This window comes from Phyllopteryx taeniolatus, chromosome 10 (assembly GCF_024500385.1).
Source record: "Phyllopteryx taeniolatus isolate TA_2022b chromosome 10, UOR_Ptae_1.2, whole genome shotgun sequence".
NCBI lineage: Eukaryota > Metazoa > Chordata > Actinopteri > Syngnathiformes > Syngnathidae > Phyllopteryx > Phyllopteryx taeniolatus.
In genome coordinates, this window is record NC_084511.1 from 12,912,358 (window position 1) to 12,933,433 (window position 21,076).

At 40.5% G+C, this 21,076-nt stretch overlaps 2 protein-coding genes across 2 annotated transcripts in view; one reads left to right on the forward strand and one right to left on the reverse strand.

Moving 5' to 3' along the window:
• Positions 1–19,486, forward strand: part of LOC133485219 (ras-GEF domain-containing family member 1C-like) — a 30,251-nt gene extending 10,765 nt beyond the window's left edge. The window contains exons 2-14 of the mRNA XM_061788635.1: positions 3,079–3,294; positions 8,155–8,277; positions 10,428–10,524; positions 10,718–10,980; positions 12,976–13,050; positions 13,567–13,668; positions 14,444–14,546; positions 14,626–14,705; positions 15,697–15,792; positions 15,867–15,962; positions 16,048–16,171; positions 17,658–17,730; positions 17,857–19,486. Of these exons, the coding sequence (XP_061644619.1) occupies positions 3,085–3,294; positions 8,155–8,277; positions 10,428–10,524; positions 10,718–10,980; positions 12,976–13,050; positions 13,567–13,668; positions 14,444–14,546; positions 14,626–14,705; positions 15,697–15,792; positions 15,867–15,962; positions 16,048–16,171; positions 17,658–17,730; positions 17,857–17,881 (1,467 nt within the window). The 5' untranslated portion in view covers positions 3,079–3,084 and the 3' untranslated portion in view covers positions 17,882–19,486. The remainder of the gene's footprint in view (positions 1–3,078; positions 3,295–8,154; positions 8,278–10,427; positions 10,525–10,717; positions 10,981–12,975; positions 13,051–13,566; positions 13,669–14,443; positions 14,547–14,625; positions 14,706–15,696; positions 15,793–15,866; positions 15,963–16,047; positions 16,172–17,657; positions 17,731–17,856) is intronic.
• Positions 19,478–20,946, reverse strand: tmem126a (transmembrane protein 126A). The gene has a single exon (XM_061786797.1). The coding sequence runs from the start codon at positions 20,775–20,777 to the stop codon at positions 20,163–20,165; it is 615 nt and encodes a 204-aa protein (XP_061642781.1). The 5' UTR covers positions 20,778–20,946; the 3' UTR covers positions 19,478–20,162.
• Positions 20,947–21,076: the final 130 nt, after the last annotated feature.

Here is a 21,076-nt window from a genome sequence, read left to right on the forward strand (position 1 = left end):
AGCGTGTAGAATAAGTGCAAGATGAATTGTGTCAGGGAGCGTTTGCGTCCGTGGAATGATTTATAGATGTTGGATATTACAAAAACACTTTCAACTCTTAGGCTTCACGTATAAGACAGTCAAGTTCCTTCCAATTTTGATTTTTTTTTCTCATTTATCAGGCCACGTCTCTGTGGTAATGGAGGTTACTGCAAGGGCACCACCAACTTCTGAAACTAATTTAGATAGTGACACATCACATTTTGAGAAGGAAACATGAGATAAGGGCCTAGTTTGATTTATTTTAAACTGCAAGACTACCACCACAAAATAAACAAATGCATCATCATCCAATTCCAGACAGTTATAAAATATCAATTTTCTGTACCGGTTTATCCTCACAAGGGTCACGGGTGTGCTGGAGCCTATCCCGGCTATCTTCGGGTGAGAGGCGGGGTACACCCTGAACTGGTTGCCAGCCAATCCCAGGGCACATATAAACAAACAACCATTCGCGCGCACATTCACACTTAAGGGCAATTCAGAGTTTCCAATCAACCTACCATGCATGTTTTTGGGATGTGGGAGGAAACCGAAGTGCCCAGAGAAAACCCACGCAGGCACGGGGAGAACATGCAAACTCCAGTGTATAAAGTCTATAAATGTTTTTTTTGGGGGGGGCGGCGTAGGCTCCAGCACGCCTGCAACCCTAGTGAGGATAAGCGTAACGAAAGATGAATGAATGAATGCTTAGGTTCTTAATAAGCATGAATCCTAATACATCATGAATTAATGCAAAAGCAGGAGGTGCACAATTTGGTGCTGATCCCAGGTAACTTTATTAACCTAAAGAAGGAACCCTTCTGTCTATGCAAAAGTGCGGTGATTTCTAGAATCTATGGGCAGGAAGATGTTACTTCTCGAAAATAACAGCATACAAGAGACAAAGTTGCAGGTTTCAAAAAGCTAGTAAGACCACCCATCCCCCTTAGCCTTTTGTTTGCCTGTCTGTGAGTGTTTGGGTCGAGGTGTGTACACATGCATGAAGCAGTGATCCTGTGTCGGAGAAAAGGACGGGGGGGGGGAGAACAAAGAGAAATGGGAGCCATTCTCACCGGAAACTCGAGACATGCACTTCTGCACGCCAGCGAGTGCTTGACCTTTCACCCCAGGCACCCGGGACCCTGCTCTATTGAGGTGACTGACAGCAGGGGGGCAAACCTGAAGGTCACTTGTAGATGAAACGATGCCGTTCTCAAGTTTCTTCCAGGAACAAGAGTGTGTCTAGTTGATCAGTATCATCATTTGCTTGAGTTTATTTGTTTGTAACAGTGTTTCATGTGCAGTATCAACCTGTAATTTCCAAGATGGTAAACGGGTCTACAAGTGTATAGCGCTTTCCACCCTTCAAGGTCCTCAAAGTGCTTTTAAACTGTCACCTCATTTTCCCAGCCACACAATGAATAGCGATACTGGGCTTTGGGATTGAGTAGTTCTCAAGAATACAGGATCGAACCCACATCCCTCTGGTTGCGAGACGATCACATTACACACCCGTTCACACAAGCTTTAAACTATTAACTGGTCAGCTGAACCTAGTTGCTCACCAAAACAGCTGCACCTGCCAAGTCACATAAACAATCCCTTCGATGAATTAAACTGTGGAGTCAGCTTTAAATGAGTATTAAAAATGATCTTACTGTATGTTATGCTGTCTTTCCTGTTGTTCTAGTTGTCTCTGTCTTTTTTTTTTTTTTTTTTTTTTTTTTTTTACATTAGCTGGCCTTTGTTCTCGATAATTGTCCTTATCTTTGTCCTTAATATTCTGGGAGGCAATTATTGCATCCTCTAATGAGATACAGGAAGACTAACCATAGAGTTACAAGTTCAGTGGATGACAAAGTTATACTTAGCCTCCTAAAGTAGCATAACTTTTGTTGTATAATAAAAAAAAATATCTAAATGTAATGAGAGAAATAAGACATATTTTGTTTTTAGACGTTGTGCATAATAATTTAAAAAAATACTGTTGCTACCTTGGTGGTTTTGTTTTGTTTTCAATAAAATACCCATTATTGTAAAAGGTAATGTAATGAGCAAAAATAGTCATTCATTATCAATTACATTGACTATTAAAACAATGAATAAAAACTGTATTTTCTTAATAATTTGGAAGACAATGTAGTTTGTGTGCCCTGCCCTCTGGCTAACAGACAGGAGGAAGAATAGGCATTGTCAACATCTTAATAACTTCTGACATGTTGCTCAAGATCTCTCTGTCAGCTTGTTTTTTTCTTCTGATGTCAGTTTTACCAAGAGGAACCTTAGACTATATATTTGTGCTGTATCTGTGCATAGCTCACAGTTTACACAAACGTTCACTAAGTGCTCAGATGCAGTGTCAGCCCAGTGAAGGAAGCAACATGTTGAATTTTTAAAGCGTGTAACCCCAATGCTTTCGTACAGCGAAAGACATACTGGAAATGGAGGCCACGCAACTCATTTTACAGCCGGTTTCCTTGGTGACTGAGTGACCCATATTTTCATTGGGTCTTCTGTCATGTGGGAGACAGCACAGCTGTTAGGGCGGGGGTTCCTATGTCCCTCAATGACAAGAATAGTGAATGATGCCCTGGTTGGATGACTAGAGGTCCAAAAACAGTGCATCATACAGTATACAGTACTGCTCCTCTTGACAAACTAATGTATCGGCTTTAGACGATCAGGATTTTTGGGTCCGATTACCGGTCAGCGAGTTTAAAAAAACGATAACCGATCACTGATCCGATCACAAGATGGAGGAATGTGTCTATTTAAATGACCTGTTCATTCACTGTATATACTTGTGTACTTAATTGCTCAAAAAATGATATTTGCAATAAATAATGTATCTTTGGTCCTCTATTTAAAGCCGATCAGCATAAAATGCTAAATATCGACTGATACCGATCAGCCCGATAAAATTGGTGTAAAGTCTACTAATGTATTATTTTTTTCTTTTATTTTTGTAGTTAACATGCATTCCTCATTCTGTCCTTTTTTCGCCCCTAACATATAACAATAACAATATAGTTTCATGTGCATTTCTTTCTATTGCAGCCAGGAATGCCCCAAACTGTGTGCTCAGGCACCATGTTCACCACTCCTAGTGGCTTCAGCCCCCATCTGGCCTGCGCTGAGCCTGAGGAGGAGGAGGAGGCTGCACAGGAGGGCCAGGGCCCGGCGGCTTGCTTGGCTGATGGGCCCCCCATCAGCTCTGCCTCACTGGAAACGCTCATCCAGAATCTCGTGCCTACTGCTGACTACTATCCCGAGGTAAAGGGCACTAGAATTACACTTTGTAGAGCACTGAGCTCTAACACCAAGCAGAATAAACTTACCTGGGATCAGCACCAAATTGTGCACCTCCTGCATTTGCATTAATTCATGATGTATTAGGATTCATGCTTATTAAGAACCTAAGCATTCATTCATTCATTCATCTTCCGTTCCGCTTATCCTCACTAGGGTTGCGGGCGTACTGGAGCCTATCCCAGCAATCTTCGGGCGAGAGGCGGCGTACACCCGAACTGGACGCCAGCCAATCGCAGGGAACATATAAACAAACAACCATTCACGCTCACATTCACAATGTGGGGAATTTAGAATCTTCAATCAAACCTACCATGCATGCTTTTGGGACGTGGGAGGAAACCTGGTGTACCCGGAGAAAACCCACCCAGGCACGGGGAGAACATGCAAACTCCACACCGGCGGAGCCGGGATTTCATCCCCGGTCCTCAGAACTGTGAGGCGGATGTGCTAACCAGTCGGTCGCCGTGCCGCCAAGAACCTAAGCAAAATGTGATAGTGAGCCTTATTTAAAATAAATAAATAAATAAAGTCTCTTCGCCTTGTGACGTAACTGTCATTTAGTTTGAAATAGAGATGCTGCCAGTGCCACTGTGATGATCAGCTTTGTGGATCTGTTGATAGAAAGTGCGGCAAAAGGTGGAATTTATTTTATGATAAATTGGGATTCTTCCAAGAATTTCATATTTTTCTGCAAAACAAACACAAAACGATACAAGAAGGTAATAATTGCAATCACACCTATGGACAATTTTGAGTCCATGTATTTGGGACGTGGAAGGAAGCCGGATTACCTGGAGAAAGCCCACGTAAACATGTACAACATGCTAACGTCACACAAGAAGGCTAGAGCTGAGATGTGAACCCCAGAACTGTGAGGTGGAAATGATAACCACTTGTCTACCAAGCCGCCTCTCTCAGAAATCGTATCCAGCTTGAACAAAATATTCCATGCCTGCAAAGAAATCTGTCATATTTCATTTGGCAAAAAAACAAAGCAAAGCAAAACAAAATGTATTTATATAGCGCATTTCATACAAAAGGTAACTCAATGTGTTTTATATGATTAGAACTATTTAAAAACAAAGAAAAAAAACAGCTTATAAACATTTAAAACAAAGAGAAAAATTAAAGTACAATTACAACAGCGTACAGTGCCAGAAACACCATTTAAAAGTGGAAATGTTCTAAAAAGCATGAGGAAAAAAAGAAGAGTTTTTAACCTGGACTTAAAAACATTCACACTTGGGGCTGATCTCACTTCTGTTGGCAACTTATTCCATTTGTGTGCAGCATAATAGCTAAATGCTGCTTCACCGTGTTTGCTTTTGACTCTACGCTCCACTATCTGACCTGAGTCTATAGATTTCAGAGCCCGACTTGATTTATATTCCATTAGCATTTCTTTCATGTATTCAGGACCTAAAACATTTAGTGATTTATAGACCAGTAGCATAACTTTAAAATATATTCTAAAGCTGACTGGGAGCCAGTGTAAAGACTTTAGAATTGGAGTAATATGCTCTGACCTCTTTGTTCTGGTCAGAATCCGAGCTGCAGCATTCTGAATGAGCTGCAGTTGTTTAATGCTCTTTTGGGGGAGTCCAGTTAGAAGACCATTACAGTAGTCAAGTCTACTTGAGATAAAAGCATGGATGAGCTTCTCCTGCTCTGCTTGGCACATGCAAGCCTTCACTCTGGATATGTTCTTCAGATGGTAGAAGGTTTAGTAATTGTTTAGTAGTTTAGTAATTGATTTGATATGACAGTTGAAAGTCAGGTCGGAATCTATCAGTACACCAAGTTTTCGGACTCGGTCTTTGGTTTTTAAAGACGGTTACTAACAGCAATTCTCTTTTCTTTATTGCCAAAAACAATTACCTCAGTTTCGTTGTGGTTTAATTGACGAAAATTTTGTACTGTTCTCCAAATTTTGTACTGTTCTCCAAATAAGAGGCGAAGCGTGCTTGATTCAAGCTGATGTTCACTCCCAGTTGAGGTTTAGTGTAAAACTGACACACAGAAAAAAAAAACAAGCATTGTATATTGAAACACAAAAATGTTCAACCAAACCATGTACTTGTCTTAATGAAAGTCCGCTACCTAATGCTAACATATAAGAAGAAACACCATAAACGGAAATTACCATAGATGTCACAGTGATGATAAACCTTCAAAGAACTGCTACATTAACACACACAGAGTGGCAATATATACAAACAGTATACAACAATACTCACAGGCATATATTTTCTCTGATGTGTTGAAACAACACAATTTAATTAAAAGGGCAAAATGTGGTACTGTGTTTCACTGAAGGGGTGTCCTCCTCTTCTTGCTGTTAATTATGCTGCATCTCTTCCAGTAGACCTCAGTTTTGCTTGGCATGATGTGCTACTACACTGAAGGTGTGCAACACTAAATTCTGACTTACCTGGATATTGTAATATCTCATAAAACCAGAGCTGCCAAATGTTTACAGAACTTCCGTATTTGGTTACGGAAATCACTGAACGTTTACTCCTTACAGCCGTAATACTGATTGTTCTGGATATTGAAAAAAACAAATCCAGTTTCTAACATTACCGACGCGTCCACATTGAACAGCTGCCTGGCTGCTAATCTGCGGACGCAAAAGTTCTCTTTACCTCCGGTGTCAACACATTGTAAGTCACTGATCATCACCTCCAGGGTAGCGAATAAGCTACACTTCTTTCAATGCTTCTTACAAAAGTGTTAGAAAGGGAGGACGAGGAGAGGATGGGTGAGGACGTCCTAATTGCTGAGCTATTGTTACAAGCAGTCGCAAAACATCGAAATAAGTAATTTGCTGAAACAGTACGCTTGTCACATAGGTCTGGTTGGAACTGCGTTTTCGTGGAGAAATACCAACTTTGAACAACAAAATAACAGGCCAATTAATGTGCTTAGAGATATAAATATAAAATAATACACATCCACACAGGACGCCGTGTCTGAACCAGAAATTAATTTGTAACGTCATTGCTCACGTCACTTAAGAATGTGGGCAGGTTAAAAGTATATTATTATTATTAATAAATATTTGTAAGATAAGATAAGAACCTTTATTATTCCCACAATGGAGAAATTTGCATCGTTTCAGATGCAATTGTGGATATAGGAAATATAAATATATTAGGCTTTACACGATCAGGATTTTTGGGGCCGATCACCGATCGAGTTTAAAAAAACGATAACCGATCACCGATCCGATCACAAGATGGAGGAACGTGTCTATTTAAATGACCTGTTCATTTACTGTATATACTTGTGTACTTAATTAATCAAAAAAATATAATTACAATAAATAATGTATCTTTGTTCCTCTATTTATGCCAGTGAGGCATAGTGACATACAGAACAAATGAATGCTCTTCTATTAGATGGCAGGAAGTAAATACAGTAATTAATTATCCACTTTTTGTGACATTTTTGTTTGTTGGTGTGCTGTGAGATTTTTCAATTGTAAAATATGTTCCTTGACTCCATAAAGGCTGGAAATCACTTTTCAAGTCAGATTGTGTATTCTAATCAGTCAGGTCAAACCAACATTACATGACAGAAATAATTGGTCCTAACTTACTGTAAGTAAATTATTTTTATGTGAATGACTTCACCCACACCAAAACTTTAGACCATGATTCGACAGAACGGGGGCATGTTTACGTCCAACCATTGCTGCTACCACTCACTTGCTAGACTACATAAAATTTTTGTTGCCTGCTTGCGAGCCGTATCGTATTAAAAGTACGTGAACATACCTCAAGCAAGCCTGAAACGAACGTCCTCTCCTGTCCTGAGCACCGGTGACCACCAATACACGTTTCCCCCCATTTTGTCCTTAGAATACAATCGGCACAATCCACTCTTGTTGTCGTCACACGTACAAGAAGCAGAAAATAGAAACCAAAACTATGATCCATACATAAACTCTCCAATTCAATCTATCAGCAATGTTATTTGTTTGTTTGCAAAATAGTGGTGAATTTTAATTTTGACATTTGAGATCTAATTACTGGTAATCTGCATACATGGAGCCGGCACGGTGGACGATTGGTTAGCACATCTGCCTCACAGTTCTGGGGACCGGGTTTCAAATCCCGGCCCCACCTGTGTGGATTTTGCATGTTCTCCCCGTGCATGTGTGGGTTTTCTCCGGGTACTCCGGTTTCCTCGCACATCCCAAAAACTAGGTTTGATTGAACCTGTAGGTTGATTGAAGACTCTAAATTGCCCGTAGGTGTGAATGTGAGTGCGAATGGTTGCAATTGGCTGGCGACCGGTTCAGGGTGTACCCCGCCTCTTGCCCAAAGATAGCTGGGATAGGCTCCAGCACGCCCGCGACCCGAAAATGGATGGATGGGTGGATGGAATTAATCCATAGACACATTTTTCATGATGGAACGTCGAAATCTCATATACTGGCATTTTAATTGAGGCTGCAACTGTGTCCACCATTACAAGGGTCATGTAAAATGACAAATATTGAAGCCTTAATCTATTAACGATTATGATTATGACTGTCGCACGGAAATTTTCTTGACAAAATTTTGAAAATATGGAAATGCAGAGCAATTTGGACAAATTGTTCTGGAATAAAATTTTTATAGGTTGGCCTTTCTGTAGAAACAATCACTTGAAAATCCGAAATATCGCGGTGGCGTAGATAATGAACTGCAATATAGCGGGAATTCACTGTACAACAATTGAAATCATTCAGTCATTCACTTTGCAGATGAAATGTTAAAGCGTGGGCGCAGGTCTTGTTGATGGGAAATAATGTTTCCTTCTGTCCTCTGACAGAAAGCCTATGTGTTTACGTTCCTGCTGAGCGCCCGTCTGTTCATCCCTCCTCCGGAGCTACTGGCCCGTGTGTGTGAGCTGTGCATCAAGCAGCAACAGCTGGACCAGAGCCCACTTGATACGGTCAGTACAGCGCCACAAAAAAAACACCGCGCTCCTACATGCACAGGGTTGAGAGGACATCATGTAACTATAGGACTATCTTTATGATTGCTTTCAACAAACTTCCCCATTTTCCTAAATTACCATCTTATCTATACCTATTTTCTTCTACAAAATAATACAAACTTGCATCTTTTTTTTTTTTTTGTTTACATTTTCCCAATTAATTCACAACCCTCCACCTCCCTTCACTCACATTCATATTACTCCCAACCACAAACAAACAAACATATAAATCTTCCATAAAAATCCAATAATCTCAATAACACTAATACGCAACCTCCTCTAAACCACCCCCACATCCAAACTACACACTTATCCACCTTCCATCCTATCATTTTAACCCAGTAATACAACCCTCTATACTATATCTTAATTTACTTTCCTCCCCTATACCAAAAACCCCACCACCCCCTCACCCAAAATAAAAACAATTCCTTACTTTTATACATATTATTATCTTAAGCACCTCTCATATCAGATAATACTATAACCTGCAACCTTCTCAATTTCCTTATTCCCCCCATTAAGACATACTATTTACCCATTCTGTTCAATTGAAATACTCACACATTTCACTGTTTTCTCCCTGTACTCTCTTCGTCCTCTCCAGCCCCCCCTTTACCTCCTAATAAACTCTATTCACACCTCTCTACCTCCCTATATCTTAGACTATCTTGAATAGCTCATATCTATATACCTTACTAAACTCTAATCTTAACTACATCACGACTTTGTGTGCATTTGGTTTTTTTTTTTTTCCTTGATGTATTCATAACAACACCCATCATATAAGATCACACCACACAGTCAACATGTACTAAACGCCATCAATCTCATCACATATACCTACCACGCTCTTCATCCACTACACTTATTACGCACCTCTCGCTATCCAACATTCTCACAACTGAGCAACAAATATCCAAGATACGCTTTTTGATCCTTCTATCTATATACTCAGATATAATATATATATCCCCCTAAACCCACAGATTCCCCCCATCTCGTATGTTTAACCCCCCAACTCCCCCCCCCCCCCCCCCCCCCACCCCGCCTCCCCCCCACCCACCCCCCCCCACCCCCGGCCATTGAAATATTTTTGTGGAAATAGTTCCAAAAGACCACTTTAGAAATGCCTAGACTTGTTCTACAATATAATAAACATTTTGCAGTACAATAGCTGGTGAAAAAAACAAACAAAAAAAGAGTAATATTTCAAGGAAAGCGTTGTGAAGTTACAAGGATTAATTTGCAATATTACAATAAAAAAATGTTTTAAATTTGTAATATTACAACAATATCCATCCATCCATTCGTCATCTCATTAGGGTCGCCGGTGAGAGTCTGTCCCAGCTGACTTTGGGTGAGAATCGGGGTACACCCTGGATTGGTCGCCAGTCAATCACTGGTCACGTCCACTGTAGATCGCGTTCACCAACATGGTGCACCAGGTAGCCCCCAACGATCACATTAGCTCACCGGCCTGTTCATTTTTTATTTTTTTCACTATAGTTTTACTATTCTTAATAATAATAATAATGACCTTTACCAGTATTTGTTTTGTTGCAATTCTTTTTTTCAATCACACTTGCATTGGTGTAATGTTTTTAATTATTTTCAAATTTTCTTTTGAAGTGTATTTCAAAGGTATAGAATACCTCCAATAGAGTAGCATATAACCAAAGCATAACATTCGTGGAGACAAGCTATAACGATGAGATGATTTACCCCCAAATAATTTGTGGACATTTTACTTCAGAAGTGTGTGTAAATTTGGTAGCCCTTCGCATTAATCAGTACCCAAGAAGTAGCTCTCAGTTTCAGAAAGAGTGGTGACCCCTGCTGTATATAAACAATCATTCACACACACACTGACACCTATTGGTAATTTAGTCTTGAATTAACTGAACCTGCATATACCAAGAGAAAAATATGCTGAATTTAAAAGAAAAAAAGGGAAAAGGTCAAAATATATACGGTATGAAAGAATAAAGTCAGAATATAAACAACTTCATATCAAAATTCCCACACAAATATCTGAAGACGATAGAAACCCAACAAAAGGAGATTTCGGTGTATAACAGACACAAACGTTTATACCACTTCAGACAGATCATACCGATGATGGTCTTGATGTGACAAAACACGGACTGCAACTTGGCAAGACCCTCAACAGCCCTCATTGTTATGCAGACATTTATTCTTGTAATATTACAACTTTATTTTTGTAGAATTATGACTTTTGCTTACAAAATTTGACTTTATTCTTATAATACTTTGCCTTAATACCTCGATCTCTTTGACTTCATTGTAATCGTTTTTTCTTTTACTTCCAGTGCGTCCCTAATACTTCTTGATCTATAACCTACTGATAAAATATTCAAAGTCCTTCATTAAGACTTACTGACTGATGCCTCATTTCATTCTTCTTCTATGCAGGCCTACTGGAAAACCTTAAACCAGGTGCTACAGAAGCTGAGCCAGAGGCTGGCCTTGATGAGTCAGGAGGAGGAGAGCATCGTCAAGGTCTCTCTCAATGCCTCCCACATCTCCGACAAGCTTGTGGCCTTCAAGACCAAGCCCCCACCCATCCAGAAAGACATGCTCTCCATCTGCAATGACCCTTACACACTGGCACAGCAGCTCACCCACGTGGAACTGGTGAGGGAAGGGATGAGGGTGGCGGGAGGTCAGGAAATGAGATGATAATGAGGATGGATGAGGAGAAATGGTTGGTGGAAGATTTGTGAGGGAAGACCAATGTCGGTCAAGCATTGAGATAACACATATGTAGGATTGGAGAGGAACGTATAAGGGGATGAGTCTTAAAGAAGAAAGTGGAACTAGCCAGGCTGTATTGTTACAAACTGCCACTTAACTTTAAGATTCATCATTTAGTATTCACAGCTCCCCCACAGGGCGTCCGAGGACTTCAGGGGAGATACAGCAACTTGAGAAAAAATACAGTATTCCCCTGCAAATACAAATTGCCAATAGATTCCACAAAATGGCAGCAAAGCACTACTATTCTATTAAACAGGACTTTGGTCTGTCTTAATAGAAGCGCCTTGCCTCACTTAAACATAGTCTCTTGGCACCAAGTTGGTGCTAAAGCATTACTTTTATATTAGGAAGGGCGTTAGCTTGAGCACAACACCGAATAGAATTCTATAGAATTTCAACAATAACCGCAGCTGTAACAGAGTGCTGTACATAAAATACAAAAGAGAACAAAAGTACTAATACAATCATAAATAACAAAATTAAATACTGTTTTCAAATTGAAATATACAAGAGCTCCCTTTACATTGGCATGCAGCATAATGTAGGTGCAGTTTTATTCCCTCTTGTTGCATATGTGTGAGGCTGTTAGTAGATGAGAGAGAGGAGCAAGACTGAAGTCTCCTCCTTTCATTCAACGTTGAGATGTCAGTAAGAAGAGCAGCAGATTTGTTATTTTTCAAATTTTTGAAAGGGATGGGATAATCTCTGGCAGTATGTTGCAAGAGTGGTAGGCACATCTGCCTCACAATTCTGAGGTTCATGGTTCGAATCTCACGTCCAGCCTTCCTGTGTGGAGTTTGCATGTTCTCTCACGAGGGTTTTCTCTGGGCACCTCGCCTCCTTCCACATTCGAAAATCATGCATGTTAGGTTCATTTGAGAGTCTAAATTGTCAATAGGTGGAAATGTAAGTATGAATGGTTGTTTGTGTATGTGCTCTGAGATTGGCTGGCGACCAGTCCAGGGTTTACTCCGCCTCGTGCCTGAAGTCAGCTGGGCTAGGCTCCAGCTCCCCTACGAAGGTGAGGTTAAATGGTGTGAAAAATAGATGGCTAGATAGACGGGATAACGTTATGAATTTCTATTTCCATGCTAGTGATGTAGTGAGCATGTGTAGCTCGACTTCCCATAGCTGATGTCATGTTGTTGTTCTTTAGACCGCAAACTGGATGAGATTGAATCAATAGCGCCTCTGTTGGTTGCAGCGAAGTAGTGCACTCACTTTTGCAGTCATTTAACAGATGAATGCAGTGAGACAAACTACATGGCAAAAAGAGCACCACTGATTGCATGCACAATCTCTTGGGTCTGTGTGTGCGTGTGGTTGTGTCAGCGTTTATACCCTTGTCTGAGCGCTGACGTCACCCCACAAGTCAGTCATGCGCCCGAGGCAGCAAACTACGTGGATAAACTGCTGCAGTAAGTGTATTAGATGTGACAGCTTCACAATCTTCCACCCCCACCCCGAACATACACACACACACGCATGCACAAACACACACACACACACACACACATCAAACAAGGATCCACACACTCTCACTTGACATTACAATAATTTGCATTGATTTCCTTGAGACATAACAAGTACCGGTAAATGCCGAACGAATAACCTTACGATGTGTGTTGCATAGGTTTTATTTTGATGGTGGCACGAGTTGACAATAGGTCAAATGAGTCATTTTACTTTTCACATGTACAGTACGATACTGACAATATTGTCATAATAGATGATAAAATTGCTTCCCCTTTGGACCAACTCAATTCCAATGAGTCACGTCAATGCGTCATTACTTTCCTCTATTGATTGACTTCCATTACTGAAATGAAAGCATTATTAATGCCAGTGTGTGTGTTTGTGTGTGTTTTCCAGGAACATTTGAGTCATATTGGACCGGAGGAGTTTGTTCAAGCTTTCGTTCAAAAAGACCCCCTAGATGGAACCCGGGTATGTTTTCATTAGTCAAGTTTTTAATTGTATGATTGTGTGTTTATTCTATTGTTTTTTTTCTTTGTTTTGTTTAGCTTGCTAAAAAAAAATGCATACATATCTAACATGGTAAATTCATAAACTGGATGTGGTGTGCTATGTGGCAAATCGGCGTTTGCTCGCAAAGGCTCTCAAGGTCACAACCAGCAAACAGTGAGATCTGTGGTGGGGTGTTGAACAAATAAATGTAGAATGCTGTTTTTTTGTAGTATTTGCTTGCTGTCTCTGAATCGGCATATGGTCTTCCTCACGCTATCGATCGTGTGACTCCTGCTGTCAACCTGCTGCTGTCTTTGTCATTTGTGCTCGCCCAGGGGGTCGTCCTGTGGACAGGAAGCTAATTACCATTAGAGGAATTCCCTACGGAAGCATTTCCGTTACTCACTTGTATTTTCTTGTTTGTGTGTGTGTGTGTGTGTGTGTGTGTGTGTGCGCGCGCGCGCGTGTATGTGTATTTACATTTTTGTGCATCAGCAACAACCATGCTTCAGTGACCAAAAGAAAACCTCCAACCTGGAGGCATATGTCAGGTGGTTCAACAGGCTGTGTTACCTGGTCGCGACTGAGATCTGCATGGTGAGTAGTGGCTATGGGTACACTTATACTGAACAAAAATGTCAACATATTTGCATTTTTATTGTGGCCAGCCTAAAGCAAACCTTTGCAATAATCATGCTGTCTAATTAGCAGCGAGATATGCCACACGTGAGGTGGATGGATGTTCTCACTAACACAGTTTTGTGAACAAACAATATTGAAGAAAAGTGGGATGTACATAGAAAAAGTCTTAGCTCTTTGAATTTGGATCATGAAAAATGGGAGCAGAAATGAAAGTATTTAATTCATGTTTTTTGTTCAATGTATTTCATTTTGCAGATGAGAACAACTTAATGGCACCAACAGTTTGTAAAAAAAAAAAATCCCCTTGTGTGGGTACATTGTATATTTTTAATACAATTGTTTTATTTTTCTTTCAACAGTTTAAACTGAGGTTGGTCACCATGATTTGCAGTAAAATTGGTACAAACCGTGAGCCCCCTCAAGTGGTTACTGATGTATATACACACGTTCCTTCTGTGCAAGGCTTTCTGCAATCACGTTTAGATAATTTTAACAGATCTGAATGTGTTTTTGTTTGTTTTGTTTTAGACCAAAGACACTTTGCTTCGATTTCAGCTCTTTAAATGTAAATACTGTTTGGTTCCTTTATTATTCTGTGGCAGGAAACTTCCACTCATTGACAAGCAAGCCATTTGACCTTTAGTGAAAGAAATGCCTAGTTAGAGTATGAAGAAAATAAGGAACAGACTGATCGATTTCACTCTGTATTTATTATGGTTGTCTATTGCAGCCTGCAAAAAAGAAGCAGAGGGCCCTGGTGATAGAGTTTTTTATCGATGTGGCTAGAGAGTGTTTCAACATCGGAAACTTCAACTCACTCATGGCCATCATCTGTGAGTCCACTAATGTTATGCTTGATTGAATTTCAAAGCATCACATTACATTAATAATTCAAATGTCTCCCCTCCTTAGCTGGAATGAATATGAGTCCTGTGTCGAGACTGAAGAAGACCTGGGGCAAGGCCAAGACTGCTAAATTCTTCATTTTGGAGGTAATAACATTATTGTACACACCCATTCACTAAGGGACATATGCAAAGTAGTGTAACAGCCACACATGATAATTAATTAATTTATTAAATACATGAATTAAAAGTAAATCATGATGAATAAAAATGAAAAAAAGAAAATGTATTCTCATTTTTAAGATTTAAGTGAAATTAACTTAAATAACCAATTTATTACAAATGAAAACAACACTGTTAAATGTATATGCATTTAATTGTATTCTATTCAATCAATCAATCAAACAACTATGAGACAAAGTATTACAAAACAGATACATTGAAAACTATATATCTAATCTCACTTTTAGGAAAATCGGCTTAATGCAAAAAAAATATTTGTGACTCTTGATAAATTCTCGTCGGGTCAGATTAAACGACGGAGGGGGCCTTTGGCCACCCCTGAACTAGACTGGTCCCAGTCTGAGCCACAGCATGTCTATCATGATTTACTAAAACATAAAATATGTTTAAGTAAATGATTTGTACATGAATCACTTACAATCATGTGTTACTATTTTTCTTACACCATTACAGTTAACTGTCGTTTAGCTCCAATGGTGACTTTTCTCATCGGCGGACACATCGTTTCATCGCAAATCCGCCGTGTTGACTGTGTATGAAAAGCAATAGTTTTCGATCAGAAATTAGTCTGGGAATACAGTACCAGCATATCATGTTAGACTGAGTTGTTCCTCAATGTCGATGGGATCACAGAGAAACAGACAAGCCTTGTTTGCTTCAGGTGGGAGGAAACGCATAAAAAGTCAGGATTGAGCATACCTAGCAGGTTAGTTTCACCGAGTCCGTTACCACAGTGACTGAGTTAGAATTCTTCATCCCCAGCTCTTTGAAACAGATTGATCAGGCTTTCCCCCATGTCAGGATCAACTTCCTCCGAGTTTTCACATAAGCTGCTTGCTGGAATGCCCTCCAGGTCCTAATATGAAGTTGACAGTGTTGCCCCTTCCCTTGACAGCATCAGATGGATCCTACGGGAAACTTTTACAACTACAGGACCGCCTTGAGGGGAGCCGCTCATCGCTCTCGGACGGCCAACAGCAACAGAGAAAAGGTTGGTCCCACGTTGCCTCACTGCTTCTCTCACTTTACCTCTTGCTTCAATACCACTTTCTTTTCCCACCCCAGATTGTGATCCCCTTTTTCAGCCTGCTCATTAAAGATATTTACTTCCTGAATGAAGGATGCGCCAATCGACTTCCCAATGGCCACGTAAACTTTGAGGTGAGATACTCTTATTTATTGTGACCATCCCCCCCAAAACATTCTCTTTCTATGTGTTTCTGAAAATAAGTTGAACTTGTTTTAGAAATTTGTGGAGCTAGCCAGGCAAGTTGGGGAATTCATGATCTGGAAGCAGGTGGAGTGTCCATTTGAGGAAGACCAGGCCATCCTACATTACCTCCACACTTCCCCCATCTTCAGTGAGGACGGTTAGTGCATGTGTCATGTCTTGTGCACATTCTGCTCACTCAGGCCCGGGACATGCAGAAAGATAATCAGGCTGTTTTTGTCACGATTTTGCCCCTTCCCGACCAAGGACAAGAAATGCCAGACTATATTATGTTTTGTAAGATTATCTTTCAATCTGAGGTGTGTTACGAGTGAACTTGCAACGATTATAGGGTCTGAAATGGGTCACGTTCGACAATCTTCAATATTAAATTCACTATTTACGACCAAAAATCTTCGTGTGTGAGTGATGAAAGTTGACGCTTCCCGTGTTATGAGTCTGTGAATTGTGACTTAAAACAGAATGTAGCCAATGTAGCGACCTGACTGAGGAACCAATAAGGGTCCTCTTCGTTGTTGCATTGCTGTGTTTCTTTTTCAGTTTTGTTAGATCACATTTGATCATGCGAGAGTTCAGTCTTGGTGGTGAAACAAGATCTTTATGTGAGTAGTGTTTTGATGCCTGCAACACATTCCATAAAAGGTGGGACGGGGGCAGGCAAATTTGAGAAATGCTCAAAAAACACCTGTTTGGAACATTCCGCAGGTGAACAGGTTAATTGGAAACAGATGAGTGAGTGATGAATGGGTATAAAAGGAGCTTTACCGAAAGGCTCAGTTGTTCACAAGCAAGGATAGGGTGAACTTCACCTCTCTGTGAAAAAACTGTGTGAGCAAATAGTCCAACAGGTTAAGAATGTTTCGCAACATAAAATTGCAAGAAATTTAGGGATTTCCTCATCTACGGTCCATAATGTGATCAAAAGATTCAGACAATCTGGAGAAATCTCTGCACATAAGCGGCAAGACCGAAAACCAACATTGAATGCCTGTGACCTTCGATCTCTCAGGCGCCACTGCATTAAAAACCGGCATCACTGTGTCAAGGATATTGCCACGTGGGCTCAGGAACACGTCAGAAAACCATTGTCAATTTACACAGTTCGTCGCTACATCTACGTATGCAAGTTAAAACCCTACTGCAAAGCGAAGGTCATATATCAACGACATCCAGAAACGCCACCGGCTTCTCTGGGCCCAAGCTCGTCTGAGATGGACTGACACAAACTGGAAAGGTTGTGCTGTGGTCTGACGAGTCCACGCTTTAAATTGTTTTTGCAAACCATGAAGGTTGAGTCCTCCGAACCAAAGAGGAAAGGGATCATCCAGATTGTTATCAGCGCAAAGTTAAAAAAGCCAGCATCTGTGATGATATGGTATGTGTTAGTGCCTATGGCATGGGTTATTTGCACATCGGTGACGGTACCATTACTTCTGAAAGGTACATGCATGTTTTAGAGCAACATATGCTGCCATCCAAGCAATGTATTTTTTTAGGGATGTCCCTGCTTATTTCAGCTAGACAATGCAAAGCCACATTCTGCACGTGTTACAACAGTGAATTCTTCAGGTGTGCCTTATGAAGGTATTAAACACTCAAATGTCGAATAAAATGTTTCTCCCCAGGACTTTACCTCGCATCCTATGAGAGTGAGAGTCCAGAGAACCAGATCGAAAAGGACAGGTGGAAAGCTCTCAGGTAGGTGTCAGTTAAACAAAATATTGTAGAACTCCATGTAAGCCTTACACAGTGTTCAGGTCAAATTTGAAGAGTATGTAAGTTTTGTGAGCTTCTCTCATTCAACATCTTTGTTCTCCCATGAAGGTCAAACGTTCTAGGAAAGACATGAGGCACTGACGGCAGCTTACCCTCTCGCCAGCGAGGGACCGCATGTTCTCATTGCACTATAAAGAACTGTGAAGGAACCAAGCTGGTACTTAGGTGTTTTCTATAAAGAAAAGTTGAATTTAAAAAAAACAAACAATGATGAACAGGATTCATCAAGAATATGGTATGAAGAAGAAAAAAAAGATGTGAAAATAATGAAGCTACTGAACAAATGATGACATAGTACCATGATGAAGATGTTCATTTTACTCTGTGAAGACATGGTTACTACCACGGAGAGTACAGTTACAGGGAAAAACACTTTATTACATCAAATTCCTACTGATGCTGTTGTTGTTTTGGTATTTGCTTCTCTCTTTTTCTCTCCCTCTTAGGTCAAAAGCCTCGATAGCTATTTTATTTGACGTTTTTCTTACATTGTAATGTACTGTAATGAAACTTTCCATGATGTGACGGGTGCTGGATTGCCCATTTCAGATGTTGAGTTTTATACTGTCAGTCTACTGTAGTGAAGGAATTACTGCGTGTGCCTGGGAAGATTGGGAAGTATTTTAAAATGTGTGTGGGCGCATGTGTGTGTTTGTGCCTGTGTGCATGCATTCTCTTCACATGAAGCATCCATGTCTACTGAGATTGTCTTTTATGAGAATGACTGGAAATCTTTATTTAACTTTCATTAGGTTTTTTTTTATTATTTATTGTATTATATTTTGTAGGGTGGGGGAATATGTGCTGTTGGAAAAGTGTTTACTCCTCTCAGATGTATTGTGCCATGAATGCGGGAAAACTACAGTTAGCTTAGCCACATGTGTACATTCAGCCCTCATCTTTCTGTTCCTCAGGAAGTCTTTTCTCTTGACTGATGTTCAGTTGTCTTGTTATATTTATGGAGATTTCTGTGCTGACAGATGTATTGTTTATATTGTACTTTTCCTTTGTTTAATATGAAGTGATATGGCATGTTACAGTGGGTTATTTCTTAAAGGGGAATTGAAGCGATTTCACCTTGTATTGACTATTACTGCAAGCTATAATGATTATGCATTCTTACAGTACATGTGAACGAAGGACAGTGTTACGTAATGAAGGGAAATTGTGCCATACGAATTTACTGGTTGTTCTGAAAATTCAGGTCCATCTTACGTGAGGTGTGATTGTTTGTGCGTTTGTATTTGGCCTTTTTCCTCATGCTTTTGGAGCTCTTTATAAGGATGGCTTCATAGGGAAGTGAGCAGAACCAGTGTAATTAGAAGCATTTCAAAACCACCCTCTTCTTTATGATTGCTTGATGTCTGTATTTCCTCTTTGAAAGACTAATAATTCTGCTCCTTATTCATAAACCTTCCCTGTAACCATGCTAGATCATGCCACAGATGTGGCGTGCAACCTAAGATGACCGGTTCTGATTACATTTATCCTGTGATTTCGATGACAATCGACTACACAACATCCATTGCATTCAATTTTACAGCAGATGTGTGTTTAAAAGATGGGCTTCACCAGTGCTTTCCTTTTATTTAGGTCAAACTGAAACCTTTGATTCCAGCATCACTGCAAAATGTGTGTTCCTTAAAACCTTTAATAAAGTAAGCCATGCTCAGTTGTTCATCTGCTTTTTATTTACACCACCACTTTTGAACTGTATAACATACTGTGACACACAACTGCTTTGTGGATTTGTATTGACAACTTTGTGATTGCTTGCTTGTATCTACAAAAAAAAAGTCTTGACTACTGTCTGCCTGTCACATCGGTGGTTATCAGTGGATTGGAGCAACAGCGCCCGATGCGGAAATTGAAAACCAAAGTCAAAAAATAGATCGCGCATGCAATTATCGATAAATGAAAGTAGCGAACGGCATATAGATTATTGTAATGGAGTACAAGTACAGTTACTTCTTAACGTAAATAAGTAAAAGTAAAATGTATGCTTCAACAAAACTCTGACAAGACAAAGTCTCAGTCTTTCCACATTTTCAACACTTTATCTTCCAACATATTTAATGTATTACATTTTTTTTAATGATTTTGCAGGGTCTTTAAAAACATCTTTCATCCCAGCATTATCTTTCACTTTTTTAAAAATCGTATTTCACTATCCATATGTCATTGGCATATTGACTAAGCATGTTTATTTTACCCCACTAACATCCCTTCAGTAAGCAACCACACCCCATTTGTGATTACGAAAAAAAAGCACATCATTGAGCTGACGTAAATGACATACTCGTGAACACAAGAGAATTGAAGGGAAAACAGCGGTTGACTTAATTTTGCACATTTCAGTCTTTTAGTGCCTCTGCGTGCTGGCCAAAAGTGAGCTTGGCCAGTGTGCTGTAGCTTTCAAAGTGCCTGGAGCTCAGGAAGGTACCGAAAAAGGCCTGGAGGACAATAACTGCCCTCATCTTCGTCAGGATGGGCCTGGAGAGGTCCATCCAGTACCGGAGGACGTTTCCCTTCTCCGGCATCGGTGCCGTGTTGTATCTGGACGCAAGGCCGATGTTGACGGGTAAGGCCAGGATAACGGGATACACCGCGCCGCCGAACACACCCACCAGTGCGCCTCGCACGAGGGCGCAGGTGGGGCAATTGAGGTCCCCGGACAGCAGAGGGCTTGACACCGTGGCGTTGTAGAGAACGTATGTCGTCATAAAGGGCAGCACGGCCATCGGAAGGCTGGAGGTGATGGGCGCCTGTGTGACGTTCAGAGCTCGGCGGTACAAGCTGTTTGCGATCAGCCCCGCAAGTCCCCCGTTCCCCGCCAGATACATGGGCCCGTACAGGAAGAGCTTGCGGTCAATGTCCGGCAGTTTGTCGAAGTTCTTTGCCAGTAATTCGGCGGTCAGTGCTCGTGAAAGCGTCTTGCCGGCGTTGTCCTTTTCGACGATTCCCGACATGGTCCGGGTTATGTGAAAACATCCGACGATGACCCACGCGTTAAAAAGTACGATATGGGCATGTCAACGTGAAGTGTCTTTCCTTACTGTCAAACAGGGCGCAGACATTGCTTACCCACAAGGCAATGCGCCATTCAAATGCTTGAACATGTAGCCCTGAATTGTGTCTTCCAGGACCAAGAGTTTGTTGGATTCGTCACAAGATATAATTTAATGCAGTGAAAACAACAAACCTAAAATATTATCTTTATATTCACAAAATGCTCCCCTTCTATTTATGTTGATACACTGGAATTTTA